Source organism: Trichoderma aggressivum (assembly GCF_033847375.1).
Source record: "Trichoderma aggressivum f. europaeum strain CBS 100526 chromosome Unknown scaffold_006, whole genome shotgun sequence".
NCBI lineage: Eukaryota > Fungi > Ascomycota > Sordariomycetes > Hypocreales > Hypocreaceae > Trichoderma > Trichoderma aggressivum.
In genome coordinates, this window is record NW_026946372.1 from 749,580 (window position 1) to 769,342 (window position 19,763).

At 51.3% G+C, this 19,763-nt stretch overlaps 5 protein-coding genes across 5 annotated transcripts; 4 read left to right on the plus strand and 1 right to left on the minus strand.

The window, feature by feature from the left end:
- Window positions 1–475: 475 nt before the first annotated feature.
- Window positions 476–1,753, plus strand: Triagg1_2475 (uncharacterized protein; the record flags this gene model as incomplete). The annotated part of the gene is made up of 1 exon (XM_062896660.1): window positions 476–1,753. One exon carries the CDS (start codon window positions 476–478, stop codon window positions 1,751–1,753), a length of 1,278 nt encoding a protein of 425 aa, XP_062758687.1.
- A 757-nt stretch (window positions 1,754–2,510) lies between these two features.
- Triagg1_2476 (CAZyme family GH16) lies at window positions 2,511–5,009 on the plus strand (the record flags this gene model as incomplete). The annotated part of the gene is made up of 4 exons (XM_062896661.1): window positions 2,511–2,605; window positions 2,674–2,786; window positions 2,969–3,411; window positions 3,465–5,009. The coding sequence occupies 4 exons, from the start codon at window positions 2,511–2,513 to the stop codon at window positions 5,007–5,009; spliced, it is 2,196 nt and encodes a 731-aa protein (XP_062758688.1).
- A 281-nt stretch (window positions 5,010–5,290) lies between these two features.
- On the minus strand, window positions 5,291–6,387 carry Triagg1_2477 (uncharacterized protein; the record flags this gene model as incomplete). Its single annotated transcript, XM_062896662.1, has 3 exons — window positions 5,291–5,659; window positions 5,720–5,801; window positions 5,867–6,387. 3 exons carry the CDS (start codon window positions 6,385–6,387, stop codon window positions 5,291–5,293), a joined length of 972 nt encoding a protein of 323 aa, XP_062758689.1.
- Window positions 6,388–7,093: 706 nt separating this feature from the next.
- On the plus strand, window positions 7,094–10,055 carry Triagg1_2478 (uncharacterized protein; the record flags this gene model as incomplete). Its single annotated transcript, XM_062896663.1, has 8 exons — window positions 7,094–7,155; window positions 7,229–7,266; window positions 7,325–8,214; window positions 8,301–8,409; window positions 8,480–8,923; window positions 8,992–9,535; window positions 9,630–9,695; window positions 9,764–10,055. 8 exons carry the CDS (start codon window positions 7,094–7,096, stop codon window positions 10,053–10,055), a joined length of 2,445 nt encoding a protein of 814 aa, XP_062758690.1.
- Window positions 10,056–14,682: 4,627 nt separating this feature from the next.
- Triagg1_2479 (uncharacterized protein) lies at window positions 14,683–17,755 on the plus strand (the record flags this gene model as incomplete). The annotated part of the gene is made up of 5 exons (XM_062896665.1): window positions 14,683–14,899; window positions 14,977–16,493; window positions 16,550–16,637; window positions 16,718–17,392; window positions 17,460–17,755. The coding sequence occupies 5 exons, from the start codon at window positions 14,683–14,685 to the stop codon at window positions 17,753–17,755; spliced, it is 2,793 nt and encodes a 930-aa protein (XP_062758691.1).
- Between the last annotated feature and the right edge of the window lie 2,008 nt (window positions 17,756–19,763).

Genomic DNA, 19,763 nt, shown 5'->3' on the forward strand with positions numbered 1-19,763 from the left:
TCACCTTTTAATTAAAAAATCAATGTATTCATAGCACGATTATTTCAAAATATCCAATCATTCATGGACCATTAATAAAGCCAACATACGATCCTCCCAGTGTCTGGCTCCAAACCAACGTTTCCGGGGAATCTGGGGCTGATGGCGGCGGCACTTTTACCGAGGCACTTCACATGGTTTAGTGCGTGGACCGCGCCATGCCGAAATCCAGGCTATTGAGATGAGTTGTACCTTTACATCCCTCCTAACTACCTTAGTAGGTACTTTCACCTCATCATCAACAACTTCGTCGCCTCCATCTCTGCATCATTTCTCTTGTTTTTTTCCGCCTCCTGCACCGCACACGAAATACAGCATTCATCGACAGCGACGGCGACGGCGACAGCATCGGATCGACCGACACTGCTACTGGCAGCTGGCAGCGGCAAAGCAACAACAGCTAGCAGCGTCATCAGCAGCTTAGCAAGCCGCCGCCATGGAGTTCATCACGGCCCTCAGGGGCACCTTTGACGGCCAGAAGCCCTCGCTTTTCGAGGTTCTCTCCGAGCAGCAGCTCAACAGCCTGCTGCCGCCGACGCTGCGATACCTCCTGACCGTCGCCACGCACCGCCATCCGCGATACCTGCTCCGAATCCTCAACTCCTTTGACGAGCTATACGCGCTGGTGATGCTCGCCGTCGAGCGTCACTACCTGCGCACCCGCGGCGGCTCCTTCACAGAGAACTTTTACGGCCTGAAACGCGAAAAGGCGCTCCACGGCGAGATCCCGAGAGCGAGCCTCGCCGCGCCGCATCTGGTCCGCGAGACGCTCAAGCTCACGACCAAGGATGTGTGGCAGAACCTGGCCGTGCTGGTCGGCGTGCCGTATCTCAAGCGGAAGCTGGACGAGTCATACGACATTAATGCGCCCCGAGCGCTTCTGGGCGCGGCATACACGCGGATGCCCGAGAATCCGACTCTGCGCGATCGATTCATGCACTACTACAGATGGTTTCTGCGCAACATTTACCCGCACGTCAACGCGGCCTACTGCTTTGCCATGCTGGCTTTTAATCTGGCCTACCTGTTCGATCGTACCAAATACCACAACCCGCTCATGTGGCTCATCGGCACCAGGATACGGAGGATGACCATGGCCGACTACCAGGCCATCGACAAGCTATCCGAGCCGGCGAGCAATGCCGCCAAGCCCGGCCCGCGATCCCTGCTGTCGACGCCCAAGGAGCTGGCGTCTAGGGCCATGTCGGGCCTCTCTCTGCTGTTACCCATGAGTATTTTCGCGCTGAAATTCCTCGAGTGGTGGTACCAGTCCGACTTTGCGAAGCAGTTGTCACGAAAGGCAGCCGAGAGCATCGAGTTGCCTCCCCCCATTGTGTCTGGCAAGGGCTCTTTCGGCAAGAAGAAGAAGGAGGAGGACAAGGCTGAGGAGGAGGAATCCAAAGAGGTGGCCATTACGGAAAAGGAGGCGCCGATTGCAACGCCGTCTATGCTCCCCATCTTCGTTGTCCGGTTTCCAGAGGACTCGTCCCTGTGCCCCATTTGTGTGGATGAAATCGTCACCCCGACGGTTTGCCAGACGGGCGTCGTCTACTGCTATACCTGCATACATCGATGGATTGAGGGTATGCACCCTAAACAGGAGGAGTTCATGGAAGACCGCGACGGCAAGTGGGAGAGTGGCCAGGGCCGATGCGCCGTTACCGGAAAACGTGTACTCGGTGGCACAGAAGGCCTGAGGAGGATCATTGTATAAAGGATCCTCCGTGACATCACACGGAAGATCATTATCATTGGAGGATACTTGAGGATGTCTTATATATACAAGAGGTGGATTTTATAACATGGCAGCCAGAGGTTGATTCGGCATGTACGATTAGCAACATGTACATCAAAAAATCTAAGCAAGCGGGAAGCAACTGTAGATGGAGGCATATCATGGGGCGTTACTGTATTGGGGCGAAATACCCGACCTGAAAATATAGACTTGGTAAATGCGCGTTTGTTTCAATTAAAACTTTTCAATGGCACGCGTCAAAGGTCTGGGATTTGCGCGACTGGTGGCCATTTCGGTGACTCTGTGAATTGAAAGTCTCGCCCTGTGGAATGCCCTCTCGTGTGCGTTGCCAGCAACACCATTCTTGTGTGTCTTGGCCATCCCGGCAACGAGGCTTCCAGGAATTGGCATGTTTCCTTTTCCGCTCTAGACAATGCAGAGGCAGAGACAGTCTCCCCTGGAAACAATGCCACGATGCCTGTCGGGCATCCGGATTGAGCCTGGCTATAGTGTGTCTCACTTATTCATGGCCTTGATCGCCATGAGGTTACGGGTCAGAGAGAGCATTCCAGCGTCTGAATAGTGGCTCTCTGTAAGATGTTCGTGTATATAATGTGCAAATACCCTTTTCCAGCCCCGAAAACCCCCTTCTTTCCTTCTTTTTCTTCCTCTCATGACAAGCTGTCTTCAACCAAAAAGCTGCAGTATCAAGTGTTTGTGCGGCAGTTGATTGAGGATGGAGTACTTTTTATCCACAACGTACGCTGGCGAGTCTCTGCTCTCCGGCTTTAACTGGTTCGATGGGCTAGATCCCTCTCATGGATTTGTTTCGTAAGTGCTTCTGTGATTCTATCCATTGGTTGTATTTGCTGAGCTGACACCTAATCTGCGTTATGTAGCTATCAGAGTAGACAAAATGCTCATGCGATGGGCTTATACCAAGTCGATGATAGAACAGGAGTTGTTCGGCTAGGGGTTGACAGCACGAATAACTATTCCGTCTCGGATAGGGGTCGGCCGAGCATCCGAATTGAGAGCAAAGAGACATATGATCATGGCCTTTTCATTGCCGACTTCTTACACATGCCTCCTTCACATTGTGGATTGTGGCCAGCATGCAAGTTTTACCAGAACCCTTTGTAACACCGACGGCCAAAATGTTCAGGATATTGGCTGACCATGGATTATGAACAGTCTGGACGTATGGTGACAACTGGCCGTACGACGGCGAGATTGACATCATTGAAGGTGTCAACACAGCCCACACCAATATCATATCAGCCCACACGGCAGACGGATGTATTCAGGGCAATGACATCCTCGGCTTGTTCAGCGGCGAGCAAATCAACACGGAATGTGCGGTTGGCACTGATAACATTGGCTGCGGCTTTCATCCCTCATCTGAAGACACTTCATCATATGGTGACGGGTTCAACGCTGCTCATGGAGGTGTTTACGCCATGCAATGGGATCATGTGCATATTCGCATTTGGCACTTCCCTCGTGGGTCGATCCCGAGAGATATTGAGGCCAAGAGGCCCGATCCTGACACATGGGGACAGCCGATTGCTATCTTTGGGGGATCGCAATGCAGAGTTGACAGCTACTTTAAGAACATGAGATTGGTTCTCAATATTGTAAGTGTTTCAACGTATCCGCTCATATCCATACATCAGCCGATGGATGTAAGAGAGAAGAGCAACTCGAGACTGACCAAGAGAACCAGAACTTTTGCGGCGACTATGGCGACGCTGTCTGGGGCAAAACAGATCAATGCGACGAATTTGCCCCGACGTGCGATGAATACGTGGCAAGAAACCCAGAGGCCTTTACCAACGCATACTGGGACGTGCAATATATCGATGCCTATGAATACCGTCCGCGTGTCCACGACCCCTGGCCAAGCTGGAACTCAACCCAGCCAAAGCCAAGCTGGAACTTGACTCTTCCTCGTCCTCGTCCGGGCCCCGACAGTGATGAGCTTACAACGACTTTGTACAAGACAACTCGCTGGACCGAGACTGTGACGGTGTTTGCTACCGGGCATGTTCCTCATCGTCCCTGGGATGGTCAAGTTCCTGCTGCGACGACTGATGCTATTGAACCGGTGGCAACGAGGGCACCTGTCAACCCCATCAAGATTAATCACTATTCATACCTTGGTTGTTTCTACTCGAACAGCGGCTTTGATACATTCCGTGAAGTTGCTGACAGCAGAGACATGACTCTCGAGCGGTGCGTCGATCTATGCAACAAGAAGACTTATGTTGGCATCTTCGACTCCCACTGTTTCTGCGCAGACAGCCTCGATGCCGAAACAATGGCGACCAAAAAGGAGGGCTTGTGCAACAAACAGTGTCCAGGAAACAACTTTGAGTTCTGCGGCGGCATAGTTACGCCCCGGGACATCGATGCGCCGCGCCAGAAGTTCGTGTCAGAGACTTTGCCGCTGCATGCACTTACAGTGTACGGCTGTGTTGAAGACGAGAAGCTGGAGGCACCGCCGGCGATGGCTCCGGGCTCGAATTGGACGGAGAAGGGGTGGTCTAAGACGATTACTGAGGTGACCGAGGTGACTGTTTTCCCGGTTTCCGAGCAGGATTCTCGTGAAAAGGGTTGGCAGTGGGGTGACAAGCATGAAGGTGATTATGAATGGAGTGGTCACAAGAGTGAGAAGAATGATTGGCAGCAAGATGAAGGTGAGAAGCACAAAGATGACAAGCACAAGGAGTTCAATCAAAGCTTTGATGGAGACGATTGTGAGTGTGACGACCAGGGTGGAGGCGGACACGATTGGAACAACCATAAAGGTCACAATGAGGGCGACTGGAAAGAATCCGCTTCGTGGGACCCCATAACGGCGGAGGAAAAGAACAAGCAAGAGAAGTCTGAGATGTCAGAGATTGTGATTCCAGTGACGGAGACGGTTGTTGACTGCCCTGAGACAAAGGAAGCTGTTGTGACACCGACATGGTTGCCGCATGTTGATCCGAAGCCTTGGGTTTCTTCTGACCCTCCTCCGGCATCACCATTACATGACGTTGATTCTCACGATCCTCCTTCACACGGTGACGATCATGATAAGTCTCGTCCTCCGCCTTCAACGTTCCCGGAGACGCCCGTGAGCCCACCAGTGGTGCTTGTTGCAGGAGCATCAACAATGTATGCAGGATTGGAGAAATATCTGGCGATTTTGGGGTTGAGCATACTGGTTCTTACAATGAGAATCTTTTAACCTCAAACCCAAAAAAGATCAAAAGAAAAAAAAAAGGACAACGACAAAATATGAACACTCGGGTCGGGGTTACTATCTTTTGTATACAGAATACCCCCAGCATAAAGTGCGCGCATTGTACCAGTATTAATCACAGGGATCTCTTGTTTAGTATGTAGCTTTTAGGATTTAATAAACGACAAATTCTTAACAGCAGTATTTGCATCGTATTTTGCCTCTCATTTTCAAAACATGGCTATTACATGGAGGTCCTTGAGTTTCGTATCTAATAAACATACCAGCTAAATATCGACAACCACCGCCCTATTCTTCACCTTGCCAGTGCTTCCATACATCTGAGCAGCATTCACAAGCAGGCCACCTTGGTTGCTTCCGGGGCCTCCCATGATCCATTTCCACAGCACGGCATGAACCCCGTGCAACAGCACGTACAAGTGATCCCACCAAGCAGCGTTGGGAACAAAATCCCAAAAGGGTCCGCGGGCAGGCCGAGAGAGCAGCCGCTCATAGGCAAGCTGCATGTCGTCGAAGAAGACGGATTCCTTGCCGTAGCCCCAGTGGACATGGCCAAAGACGTGGAGGCGAGGCTTGACGCGCCAGAGCTCTTGAAGAAGATGCGGATCGCCGAGACCAAGATCCATGTGGTGTTTCTAATGAGACAAATTAGCAAACCTGAGCCCATGGCAGACATAAGAGGAGAATTGTTATACCGGAGGGCAGTGCGTCACCAGAATATCAGTCTGAGGTGGGATTCTGCTAAACCACGGTGGATTGGTAGGCTCGTATTGGAACCTATATTCGAGTCAGCATTCCAAACATTTCAACTAGAAACCAACGTCTCTCGCTGTCGCACTCACGCAAAGCTCTCTGGTCCACATTCCGGAATGTCGGGCACACCGAAAATGGTGAGTTTACGCCCATGAATCTCTTGCACGGTCAAGCCACTTTCAAGATAATGCAATCCTTCCAAGTTGACCACAGCACCAGCCTTGATGTCCGGGTCAAGGCGGCTGCGCGAGTCAAACCAGCTATCATGATTTCCACAGACAACAATCTTCACTTGATGGGGCTGGCTCTTCAGCCAGTCGAGCTGCTTTTGAATGTCCTCGGCGGTCCCAGAGTTGGTCAAGTCGCCAGCGTGAATGAGAATGTCGCCCGCGGGTATGTCGACGACTTGGTCATGGGTGTCGGATATGCATACGACTCGAATAGCTGGTTTGCCACGAGGGGGAACAAACGGCTGGCCTCGGAGGAAGAGAAAGATGTGATAGAGCCTGACGGTGATGAATGTCAATGGCGAGAGGAGAAGCTGGTCGAGGAGAGTGAGGCGCTCCCACTGGTTCTCCCGGCGAAGGCCGAGGAAAGTGAGCAGGCCCATGGCGAGGGGAAAAGCAGCACTGAAGATGCTGATCTTGAAGCTAGATTTGATCGAGATATGCCGGCATTGTGGTGTTTTTTCAGCTTATCAAAGACTTGCATGTAATGAGAAGGGCTGAAAGGCTATGACGCATCTCAAGAGGGATGAGCTCATGGCTGATGGTGTCAATGCTGCTCGGTGATTGGCTAGACGCTCGCCCTTCCCGGGAGAGGCTTAGCCCGGGCTTTTTTGGAGATTAAATCTGGGATCTTGGCTGATCGTCAATGGCTTGGAAATGGCTTCACATGACGAGGTTTTTCAGCTGCAATGGACGATGCATGTCGTCTTTTTCTTCTTTATTTCTCGTCTATCCGCAACCCTTTTCAGTTTCATTCTTACTCCCTTTCACCATCTCGTCTATTTCTGTCTTTCAGAGCACCTATCGACCTCTTTCTCTCTGGACAAGGCTAATCCTTATAGGGTAACCACACAGCCAGTGACGTCTTTGCCCGCCATCCCCACAACAGCTCCTGGCAATCTTGCTATCGATTGACCACATACGCAGCTCTTTCTCTCTCTTTTCCAACCCCCCCCCTTATAACTGCTTACCACTTGCACGCGCGCTTCCTGGTGTTGCATGCAATCAATTGTAAAGATTAACCCATTTCTCTCTTCCTAACCATCCTCATCGAGTTCTTGTGATTGTCTCGTGCTCGACGTCATCGACATGTCAAGCCTGCGGGGCTTGTACGGGAAGGGGGAGGATCAGGGCATAGATGGCAATTTTGGGTAAGCATGTGATGATGATCTGCTGCGTTCCGTTTCATCATCTAACCAACGGCCCCCGTTGAAAACAATAAAGGGTTGATTATGTGATTCATTACCGAATACCACCCAAGGGTATGTCCGTCTTGGTACTTGAACCCGTCCTCTCCTGCACTGGCTTACACCCTTCTAGAGAAGGACAAGGCAGAGGCCGCCTTTGTTCAGCTCATCGAAGCGCTCACAAATATCGGTCTCACCACTGCTGTTCGCTGCGGTGACAAGGACTCTCTTCTTGTCTTCACCAGGCTCGCCTCAAATGATCTGTTGGCCCGGCAGGTCTACAGCTCCCGCCTCCAGGACTGGCTGCAAGGAGTGCGCATCTCCAGCCCGGGCAGCGATATCCAGCAGGCAGTCAAGGACGAGCCCGTTACTGAGGCCGAGAGGCTGCGACTAGTCTATCTCCTGATTACCGAGTCTCGAAACGAGGGAGGCGCGGGCATCACGCAGGGGCAAGGCCAGTGGAAGTACGTTGAGGCCATCTTCCCACTCCATAACAATGCATTCAACAAGGAGTGGCTGCATAAATGGAGCAAAAAATACATTTTGGACCAATCCGATTTAGACGACATTCGAGACAAGTTTGGCGAGGGCGTTGCCTTTTACTTTGCTTTCCTCAAGGATTACTTCCGCTTCCAGATATTCCCGGCGGTGGTAGGCTTCTCCGCTTGGATGCTGATGGGACAATTCTCTACGTTTTACGCCATCTGCAGCTGTCTCTGGTCCGTCGTGTTTTTTGAGTATTGGAAGCGCAAGGAAGCTGATTTGTCCATCACCTGGGGCGTCCGTGGCGTTTCCAAGATACAGCATCCACGACCGGAGTTTCAGTGGGATTTTGAGGCGGAGGACGCGGTCACGGGAGAGCCCATCAAGATCTATGCTCCTGTTAAGCGGCTGCAAACTCAGCTTCTTCAGATACCCTTTGCGTTGGCCTGCGTCGTTGTATTGGGAGGGCTTGTGGCTACGGTAAACTCTCTGGAGATTTTTATCAACGAAGTATATGCTGGTTCAGGAAAGAAATATCTGGTGAGTGTGCCATCTTTCGACTTCTAACCCCCCTATCCTTTCTTTATTCATCAGGTTTACAATATAATACTAACTTTGCGGCATAGGGCTTCCTGCCATCCATCTTACTCGCCACCTTGACACCAACGTTCTCGACTATTCTCATGTCTGCTGCTAAGAAGCTGACAGATAAAGAGAATTACGATACCATGGACGGTACGTGTAAAAAGTGCAAGCCTCAAAGGAAATCACTCTGAATTGAAACTAATTGAATCTTCCACTGAAGCCCACCATGCTGCTCTGGTCCAGAAACAGTTTGTGCTCAACTTCATGACTTCATATATGGCATTGACTTTTACTGCCTTTGTCTACATTCCCTTTGGTAGCATTCTGCAGCCATTCCTTAACTTTTGGGGAAAGACTGCCCAAACTCTCACGATGAGCGAGGTTCCCTTGACCACGAGCCAGTTTGAAGCAAACCCCCAGCGTATTGCTAACCAAATGTACTACACCACGGTCACGGCACAAATCATCAATACTCTTACCGAAGTCGTTGTACCCTACCTCAAGCACAAAGCTACTGTTAAAGCAAAAGAGCTGTCGTCCAATGGCACGGTCAAGTCCAATGACCAACCCGAAGAAGCCGAATTCTTGAAACGTGTACGAAATCAAACAGGGCTCGAGGTCTACGACGTTACTGCAGACTACCGCGAGATGGTGATGCAGTTTGGTGAGTTGAGACTCTGCATTGCGTTGAATCGTGATTCGTGAAGCAAGACCTTTAACAACTCTAAACAGGCTATCTCTCTCTGTTTTCCGTTTCGTGGCCTCTTACGGCCTGCTTTTTCCTCCTCAACAACTGGGTCGAGCTGCGATCGGATGCTCTCAAGATTGTTATTGGCTGTCGCAGACCCATCCCGTGGCGAGCCGACTCCATTGGACCGTGGTTGACGGCCCTGGGCTTCCTTTCATGGCTCGGTAGCGTCACCAGCGCCGCCATTGTCTATCTTTGCAGTGGTGACAAGCAAGACGGCTCCGTATCATACATCACTGCGGGCGGTGTTCTCCTCAGCATCCTCCTAGCTGAACACCTCTACTTTGCGGCTCAGCTTACCGTCCGATTTGTCATGGGTAAGGTGGAGAGCCCTGGCCTCCAGAGGGAACGCAAGGAACGCTTCCAGATGAGGAAGAAGCTCTTGGAGGAGACGGTCGGCCACGTGGTGAGCGACAAGGCCACAGTCGAGGTTCCAGGGGTCGAAAAGACGGAGCAAATCACTAGGCAAACATTGGAAGAGGAAGCCAGACTGGCCTCGATCCACGGACATGGATCCCCCGAAGAAATGTAAGAAACTTTGGTGTCAAGGTTGTTGCTTGGCTTCTGGATAGCCTTGCATACTAAGTCGAGCAGACTCAGTTGTGGCTGACATGGTTCACAGGTTCTGGCAACGCCAGCGAGGCATGCAGGACACAGTCTTGGTCGGCCGGAAATTGATTGCAGAGCAGTCTAGTGGCAGGGCCTGAGGTTGAGCCTGCGTAAGGGCACCAGGGGCATCTGTACTAATCTCTCGAGTGCGGAGATTCTGGCGTCCAAGTCAAGGCCACGCCCTGCAGCCGTCGTACAGAAGACTCCGTACGGGTTAATACGCTGCGTGCCCCGTCGACTAACCTTTGCCGCGGGCTCTGGAAATGGAGATATGCCCCATTGCGATACCGAACAACTTTGGACATGGGACAGTGTGGAGGCGGTCGAGGTGGGGCTGGCGATGTTGAAGACACAGCACGTGCTCGGAGCTTGCGACCGATACGGAAGACGGAAGACGGAAGACGGAAACCGGAGGAGGACGGAAGACGGGGGGGTCTGAGGCTGATTGCCTGTTAGTTTCTGTCATGGAGACTGTATGCTGGGTTTTCGGATAGCAGCTCTGCTCGCTAGCTAGCGTTTTGTCGTGAATCCTCTTCACAAGCGATGAGTCTGTCGTGTGTATTCCGTGCTATACCGCAGAACTTGGATGCCATACGAGTACAAGGATGTTTTCGCCTACCTATGGAATAACGAGATCCAAGCATTGACGTTGACGTTGGCTCTGACTTGGCTTGAACCATCAACGCCAAAAAGACACCCCTCTCCTAGTTCAAGCCCACAACCCCTCGAGGATCAGACAAAAAAAAAAGTCGCGCTTGCGTCCTCAGACAATAGGAAGCCCGTGCAGCTAGCACAATCTTGCCCAACATGGCGATGGATCACGAGGGGGAGAGCGAGAGCAAACAAGGCCAGATCGATCGGCGGGTTGGACAATAGGAATCCGCAATGGCCTCGCACATGATGCAGCTAGAGGATTGAAAGGGATGAGACGGACCTATAGAATGCTCTACTTGAGGGTGCACAGATGCGAGGGTGACCTGCAATGACTTTTGACTTCAAGGATCAAGGGATTTGATACCGCCACCGACTTTTTTCGTGGAGGAGACGTGATCTATTAATAGATAGGTAGATTTCGAGATGAGTTGAAAGATTTGTATCAATACTGGCCTCAACAAAGCGTGCCTTGCCTTCCCCCATTCATAGGTGCCGGGCATGGGAGGCTCAACCGATCGTGTTTTGATTTCATAGGTAAGATGCGCTTCTGTATGTAATTGTTGATGGAATTTGAACAAGGGGTCTTACGATCCACCTAGTTCGTGTCATTTTTTTTTTATCAATCTTACCCCATGTTCAGGATAACGTGTACGCACAGGTCAAGTGAATACCATGCTAGCGAGCAGTTGGATTTATTGAAAATGTGTGGCTAAAAAAAGAGTTGGAGTTGGATGGTTGAACAATGCTCATCGTTGGACTGATGAGAGTGGCGTTGATTATCAGCACGAGTAAGGATTCCGACGCTGACGCTGGGGGATTTTCTTGGAGCTTGGCAGAGGATCTGAAACTTGTTTGCTTGTATAACCTCGACTCAACATATGAGCTTACATGTAAGAAGCGGCCTCGGCACAATTGAGCAGGCCAAGCCCTATGATTTGCCATACTAAGCAACTTCATCCATTGTGCCTTGTGCAATGCCAGAACTAGAGACCTCGCCGACCTTCCATAGACGCAAAGCAGCCCAAGTTCTTTACATGGTGTACTGAATTTGTGGATGTAAATGCTGGATCCACCAGGCCAGATCTAGTTACCAACGCCTATTTACACTGCCTGTGATTATCGTGAAACTGACACCGTCTCTAGACGGAGTGTCCGCGTAGCTGTTCCGCCGGACCATGTCCCCAGAAGGCTTGCAATACCATCTTTCGCTCTCCAAGAACGTGGATCTATTCGACTTTGATCAATCGAGGTAAATTAGTCGAGGCTTCCAGCAAGAGTATCGTCATGGCAGTCTTCTCGAAATGAAGAGCTCGACACAATCCGCCGGATAAGCTTGAAATGTAGCATCAAAGAGGATGAAACATGCTTGCTGGCGGTCTATTAAGCTAAATGCAGTAAGCAGCACGCAGTATGATTGCAGCAGTCGGCCAGAGTAAAACAATGAAGTTAACCTGGGCGGTGCCCGATGTCTCCGAGAGATTGTAGTAGAACTGATGGTCTCCTCCGGATCTGCTTTCGTCATTTTTCCGATATCCAACAGTTTGATGATGGCTTTTTGAACAATGCGTTAAAAAGAGCTTCCCTCGTACTTTTCCACCTAGCAAGACATACAGGCCACCATTACATAGACTAAATGCCCGCCTTGGTGTCTCCTCGCTCAATGAATGGTTAGCCCATATGGAGGCGACTGATCCGACTAGGTGGTGTTGGTACAAGTAGATTGCCAGCAGGATCTGTTTATGCGGATGGCCATGCGGGCTAACGAGACATGGGGGGATGGACTGCATTCACTTGCATGTCGTACATGCAAGGTACGGGCAGTAAGACTACATGGGCTCTCAACGTTGAACGTATGACAGACACCCCGAGGGCCAATGGGTGAGCTGAGTCTTGCCCTGGTATTTACATGTATCCCTATATCGGTCTTTCATTCTCTCGCGTGCGCTGCTGCGAGTAGATACTTCTTGTTGATGGCTCAATATCCTTTGATGGAGTTTCCAGTACGGTACTCGTATCGACGTGCATCAACAACGGTGCCTGCTTTGAGCTACTGTGCAAGTGCTCACTGGAATGTGACGACCCGTGCTTCCAGTTCTTTAGAGGCACATGGAAATAAGCAACATCGGCCAACCAAAGGGGGCGTGCGCATTGCAACATTACCGGGGACGTCACTTGTGATGGGTGGATGGAGAGTGAATGAGTGGCCGATACACCTGCGTTCCCCATGTGAGATGCTAATCTGCTTAAATCGTGAGGTCCCCCTTTTTTGCTACACTCGAACGGGAAACTCGACGGCCCAAAAAGTCCTCGGGGATTTGTCGAGATAACCCGCCGGGACTCAATTGGCCTCGAGGGTGCCGATGACCACGTTCTGGGGCCTCAACTGGGTGTTGTTCGTCTAGGCGAGAGCAGTTCGTGCTGGGGTTCGGTTCATGTCATGTAACCACGGCATTGACGCCCGGGCACAGAACAATTACCCGTTGGTCCGTTATGTCTGGTACTGCTGCTTGTACGAGTACTTGGTTCTTGTCCGGCCCATGGATGGGATGGATCACGGATGTCTTAGCTGCGTGCGGTGCATTCTGCCCTCCTCCACTCTTCACCGCACTCGCGGCTCCCACTGAAACTTGTCCATCTTCAGGATCCATAGCTGCTAAAGACACAGACGTCCACAAAGAAACCAGATGAAATATTCGCTCAGCGGCGGCTTTGGCTTGATTACCCCCTTTCAGAGCTATTGCAGCCTTTGCCGCTTGCGACACCGCACCGTCGTGCCGGATCTTTGAACCAGAAGCAGAGGCGAATGTGACCGCGTCAAAGCCAAGGCGAAACAATCACCAAACGCCACCAAATACAGGACGCTAACTGTACAGTGGTGACCGAGGTTGGGATTTTTACAGCGATTTATTGATTGCATATTGCATGATGCATCTAGGCACGGGGATCCATCTCCCACGCGAGGTTCTGTCTGGTACAGTTCATGCCCGCTCGTACGAGAAACCACCGTCGTCAGTATACGAACACACGAATTGCTGCTCCAGACAAAGAGGGGAAGCATATCCGCACCGTTACCCCTTGTCCGCATGGCATGGCCCAACCAGCAGCTAATGAGGTTCGTTTGACGAGAGAGAAAAAAAAAAAAAAAGTGAGGCTGCTGCAAGTTCCAACTTCATCAAAGGCGCGCGCACACACGAGCTACTGGCGCCAGGCGACTATTCCCGAAGGAGCGCTTCTTTGACAGCCTCCACCAATGCACGATCGCCATTGCGCAACGTGGACAGGACGTCAAGAGTCCCGGGCTCTGGACCGAGCAGGGCATTGCAGGGCATTGCAGGGGAGCCCGGCACAGGATCGCGACACTAGACAGCCCGCTTCCGAATCAGCCCATCCACTGTCAAGGCCCAATCGACGGAGGACCCTCGTGCTCTCTCACAAGCCTCAAAGATCAATGCCCAAGGGCCCAGAGTCAGCGGTCGATTCATTCATCGCTCCCCGGAATGGGGGGGCGTCGTTCAGGGGATGGGGAGGGGAGGGGACCCGGCGTTCGTTTGCTTCCATGGATGTCCAACTGTCGTCTCTCTCTCCGTCCCATAATCGTGGTGCATGCGTCCATCCATGCGGGTACTTGTCCGTCCATTGATTGCTGCAACCGTGCCAACTGCCTGTGATTGTCCGTCATGGCCTGGAGGCTGGAGGCGATGCTATATCGACGCCTGGGTGGCTGCAGCCATGCCATGGCCAAGATCTGCCCTAGGCATTCGTCCATCCATGGATCCCTCAGCCTCGAAAACTAACAGTGCTCGCGAGTGGTGCTACCTGTGTTGCCTGTGTCAGGGTCTTGCTCAGCTCTCTCTCTCAGCTTCTTGATACATGTACATACGCCTCCAGCCTCTTTCCTCGCACGCTCCAGGCCCTCTCTTCTTTTTCCACTTTTTGTATCCCAACTCTCTTCCCGCTTCCATCCACCTCTCCTCTCTCCTCTTCACGTTTCTTCAACTCTACTCTACACTCTTCTTCACTAGTGCCTGCTGTCGAATTGCAGCTCCCCATTCCACCCAACAGGTGGCTTTCTGTTGTTGAGATCCTTCATCCCAAGGCTCACTCGCTCACTCACAGGCTTGCCCCACGCGGGGAGTCTCTCGGTGTTGATTCCCTTCCAAGTCCTATGAAGCGCCACGCCTAGCAAACCGCCGTCGTGGACCATCACTTTGCTATAACATCTTTATCCTCTTTTAATTTTAATCTCCGCTTCCCATTGCATTGCCTCCGCCTGCGCTTGACATCGCACGTGTCGTACGCACCGGCTTGCATCGAGTCGGTTGCACGAGGCTATCATCGTACAAAACCCCCCCAGTCCCTCGCCCCGCCCGCGAGTTGACGCTGCTCGCCAATTCTGCCCGGGGACAGCAAAGATGGAAACCATTGTCGATCTGATCCTCACCCCGTTTCGGGATATCGTCGACAAGGGGAGAACGGCCATCCAGAATGCGGGTGATACGCAGCCCATGCTCAAGGCCTCTCAGGCCTTGCTAAAGGAAGGCGAGCGTGCTCTAAAGAAGATAGAGCCGCTATGCAAGAAGCACTTTGACGACTATGGGCCGGCCTTTCTTGAAGCAGTCAAAGACAATGGTAAGTTTTTTTTTTTGAAAGCAACATATACATAGATGTGCTCTCAGAGCAATAGAAGCTAAAGCCGCGCCAAACAGAGGACATTGCCCAGTTCCGAGTCCAACTCACCGACATGCTGTGGGAGTTTGACGATTATATTGAAGTAGATGACTTTGATGCCGATAAGTTCACCGAGCTTCAGATGATGTCGCGGACGGCCGCACCCAAGATCTACGATATCCTCTTGAAGATGAAGCTCGAGGCGCCGGTCCAGCCATTCAATCAAGAGCATTTTATGTCACAACTGTCACCTCCCTCGTCACCTCATCCCACGCCGACGATGCTTCTGTCACCAATGATGCCTAACATGATGCCCACCACAGCACCGCCTTCTACGACTGGTGCAAGCTCAGTCGGCAGAGACTCCGTGTCGAGCTCCAGGACAGATAACAGATCTGTCATGGATACAGCTCCGGTTGAGAATGCCAACGAACAGTTGAGTGTGATACTTGACAAGGCGTTTAACAGCGAGAGCAACAACCTCGAGCTCCTCTCTCAACCACCCCCGATGCCACCTCCAGACAGGGCCTTGCCTCCCCCTCCGCCGCCGCCGCCGCCGGCAACACTGGAACAACTACCGCCAAGGCCACCGTCAACGAACCCGTGGGATATCAGAGTCAAGACAGTTGCTTCTGACGATGAACGGCCGCGCGATGCCCCTTCAGCACGCCGAAGGCCGCCTGTTGAGCCCGCTCTCCACACACCGGTTGAAGGAACGTCACCAATCAGCCCGTACACTACTTCCAGAAACTTTTCAATTCCACGCCCCAACCACCCGGACAGTGCTCGCAGCTCTGGGTTGCTTCAGGAATACACGAGCGATTCAGACGACAAGCATTCGTCCATGGCCACCACAATCAGCAGCCAACTGTCAAACTACAGCATGAGCCCTACTCAAACTTCACGGCCTCGAGCACCAAGCAATCACAGCACCACCACCTACAGCAGCAGCACTCCAACCATACCCGAGGAAATGCTAAAGACCCAAAATATCAGGTCCAGGAGCACTTCACGACAGCGCCCCGCGGTCATGTACTCACCGATGCCCTACAGATCGCAGCGTTCGCGCCAGCCATCGCATCCAACCTCGTCTGAAGAGCGAATGGATGACGCCAGGGCGATTCGCAGGAATGATTCATTCAGGAACGATTCATTAAGCGAGGCAGGACATCAATCTATCGAGCGTAGAGGGTCAGACGCTGAAAGCTTGATTGACCCGAATCCTCTCCCCATCAGCACAAGGGGATCCCTTGCCGACCCCGGGGTGCCAGTAACTCCTAATCCAGAGCCCCCGCTACCAACAAAAGAGCAGCAGCAGCAGCAACAGCCAGGGCTCGAGCTCGCTCGCCGCAACACGGGCCATAGCTTGTCCGATGGTATAGATAATGGTTTGATTCCAGTAGACTCCTCGGTGCCCGGAGCTCATCTAGCGAATCTACCACCGCAAGATCTGTCCATCGACAACTTCAGTTCGTTTTATGTGCAGAAGCAATTCTGCGCTGGAGCCACAGACGTTATAAATGGAGGAATTGGTGTCAAGAGACAAAAGAAGCCTGTTAGTGTACTCCCCTCTGTTTCTTTTACACGGCATTACTGAATTCAGTCATCTAGGGCCTCACCACAGCCGTGGTTGCTAAATGCACGCATTGTCTGTATGAACTCGACTTTAAGCACCTGCAGTATGATATCAGTAAGAAAGGTATGTCTGCCACGGACTGTGATATCTCTAGATACAAAGGAGGGAAATTCCAAGTTCAAATATCTAACCCGGTTGTCTAGACGAGGGTAACTACACCAAGCATGGCATTGGATACCGCCTCCGTTTCTTGCAAAAGAGCCACTTGCAAGCCAAGCGCGTTGACGATATCATGTATGCCTGCGTCTTTTGCATCCACACCAGTCGAACACTGGACCAGAGCGACGCCACGGTCTTCACGTCTACAGCGGCATTGTTTGCTCACTTGGCCCGGCATCCCCGGCCACTTCCAGATGTCCCTGGTATCGCTGTTGTGGACCAAGAGGAGATCCCACCGCATCTGGCCAACGATTACGACCTTGTCTTCAAGAGCTCTCCCGAACCTCACCCCGTGCAAGAAAGAGCTGCCGAGATTGCTCATCTCCCCACGGCACATGCAAAGGAATCAGCTCGAAGACTTTTTGGCCAGAGACTGCTGCCTGACAGAACACCGGCCTTGGAGCTGATTCAAGGAGCCAAGATTACGGGCTTGACTTGGCCGGCTCGATATGGCGGCGAGTGGGCTTTCGGCTGGCACGACGGTGTGCACGCGTCGATTCCCATGGAAATTCTAAAGCTGGACCGGCCCCCCTTTAGCCAAATCAAGAGAAACAACACGAGCCGCATCCGTGCCAAGGCTAAGTGGAAGTTTGCTCCAAAGGAAAAGAACGAGGACTGGCTCAAGCTTGACAAGGACGAAATCATCACCAACATTACTTGTAAGTCATACACTTCTAACATTAGGCGCAAGAGAGAAGAAGAATAGGATGGCTAACAGGCGGCCAGGGTCATATCCCGAGTATTGGTGCTGGGCTGGTACAAACTCAAAGGGCAAATGGGGAGTCTTCCCCCAGGCGTTCCTCGACTCAAACTCGCTGCAAGAGATTACGTCGACCATCGGCTCAGACCGCTCTAGTATTCTCAGCAGCGAGAAGAACAAGTCGAACACGATGCTCCCCAAGTTTTCCACCCGGAGCAAGAATGGACGGCCGCCGAGCGTCGCCGGATCGACAAGCAGTGGGGAAACACGATCGGTATTTGGAAACTCAAGGAGCCTTGGACGATCGCGAGAGGATTACTGAAACAGGAATATAGGTATATTGAGTGTGGTGCATGTGTGAATATGGGCACCAATGGGATTTCTAATATCACAGCGGGCGTTGACGGGGAGCCCTGGCTTGCAAACTTTGCCTGAGAATGTCTCAACTTTGTGGTGTATCTATCTGTAAAATTCACATTTGGGAAATCTTGGGAACTTTTGGGTGAGCCGGGCAAATCTGTTTTCTTTCTTTTCTTTTTCCTTTCTTTTTCCTTCTCTTTTCTCCTTTCTTTCTCTTTCTGTCCTTCTTCGCTCTGCATTAGATAGAGAGAAGCGAGACGTCATCAACAGACGCCATGGGAGGACAATGTCGGAGACGACTTTTTGGGCTGCGGATCATGGGTAATATGTTGCGAGATATTGGAAATGTACACAAACTGGTCGCACTTGGAAAAAAAAATATAACAAACTAAATCTAGCCAATCCTGTCCTGCGCCTGAGATGATACGATAAAGGTTGTCCTTTCGTCATTGCTCGGCAACGAACAGAATTTGTATCATGATGCTAGACTAAATGAAGAGTCCAGGTCCGAAGACACACCGTGCTGTGGTGTTTGACTTTTTTTCCCCCATCGCCGATAGTAATTCGTTTTACGAGAAAAGTCCGCCCGGGGTTGCAGAAGGAATAATTACGCGACATGAACGAGCTTCCATTGGCGAATTGGCAATATCCACGCCTTGAAGGTTTTAATTTAGCAGAAAATGCCACGCCTTGAAGGTTTTTAATTTAGCAACGAATAGCCTTTCATCGTCGCTCTTATCAATGCACAAAAAAAACTCTGAATACATTGTGACGAGATAACGAGCGGGAAGAGTTGATTGGCAAGACAGGGGAGCTGTTGTTGAAATGAAAGGATGCAGGCGTCAATGGCCCCCCCCCGGAACAGCTAAGCAGGCCCTTGTTTCTTGTCTGTTTCTGGGTACGAGGGGACGAGGGGCCGGGGGGTGGTTGTTCAAAAGAGTGAAATGGAAGCTAAATTTAGGCAACTCCGGGAATTTTTCTTTTAAGCGCTCCAGGGGAATTTTCTTCTTCAGGTGGCTGATCTGGGGCTCTGTGGGATTGGCTTGGGCTGGGGTAGTGCGTGTGTCGGCTACGGAGGTAATGAATCGGTTACGGTTGTAAGATGAGTTCAATATCGTGAAAGTGGTCAAATCTTTGTCGAGCGATATGGGTAATTTGGCTTTGAGCTTCTTTGGAAATGTCCATGGGAAGCGGCTTGCATGTGAACAATGACGAGAGAATTGTGTTGCGTCTGAGCATTGGTGGCACCGCAGAATAAAGCAGTCATTTGGTTACACATTGTGACTCCGGGTTGTTGGTCCGGAGGTTGAACAAAGAGAATACATGTACATAGTCTGTGTGTTACTCTTCTCGTGTTTAATGCTGTTATTTCCTCTCGTGTTCAATGCTGTTAGTATTTCCTCTTGTGTCGCCTTGGCCATGCTCTTCTTTATTATGCAGTGTCATTCACACAGAGGGGCTTTGTTGCGCAAGGCACACAGATACACACGTGCCTCAACACACGTTTCATTGAATGGCTCTGCTTTGCTTTCACTCTGCATCGTCCACTCTTACAAATACGAGATTGTCGCGTGATGGGGAAACAAAGTTGCATTTCCTTGTTTTTTTTTTGTCAAGACAAGAGGGCGCTGGGGTGAACGGAACGCCATGTGCCGTCTGTATTTGAGATGAATGCCGTATCGCAATGCCACCATGTAAGCCGTAGTAGAGTTTGAACATGAAAGCGAAAAGAAAGCCCCGGGTGAACAGCATCCAAGACAAAGGGCAGAGTAAAATGACAACATTCACTGTCTTTCCTCATTCAACGTTTGTACATGCCTTGGCCATCACAGCTCCCAGGCTGAGACACATCAGCTTGCACCGCACACCGCTCTGGATTGTACGCCTCGGAGATGAAAGTCAGACATTCAGAACCGAGCATAACAAGGGAGGACCGTGTGTGAGTGAGTGAGGGGGCATGCGGAGAGAGA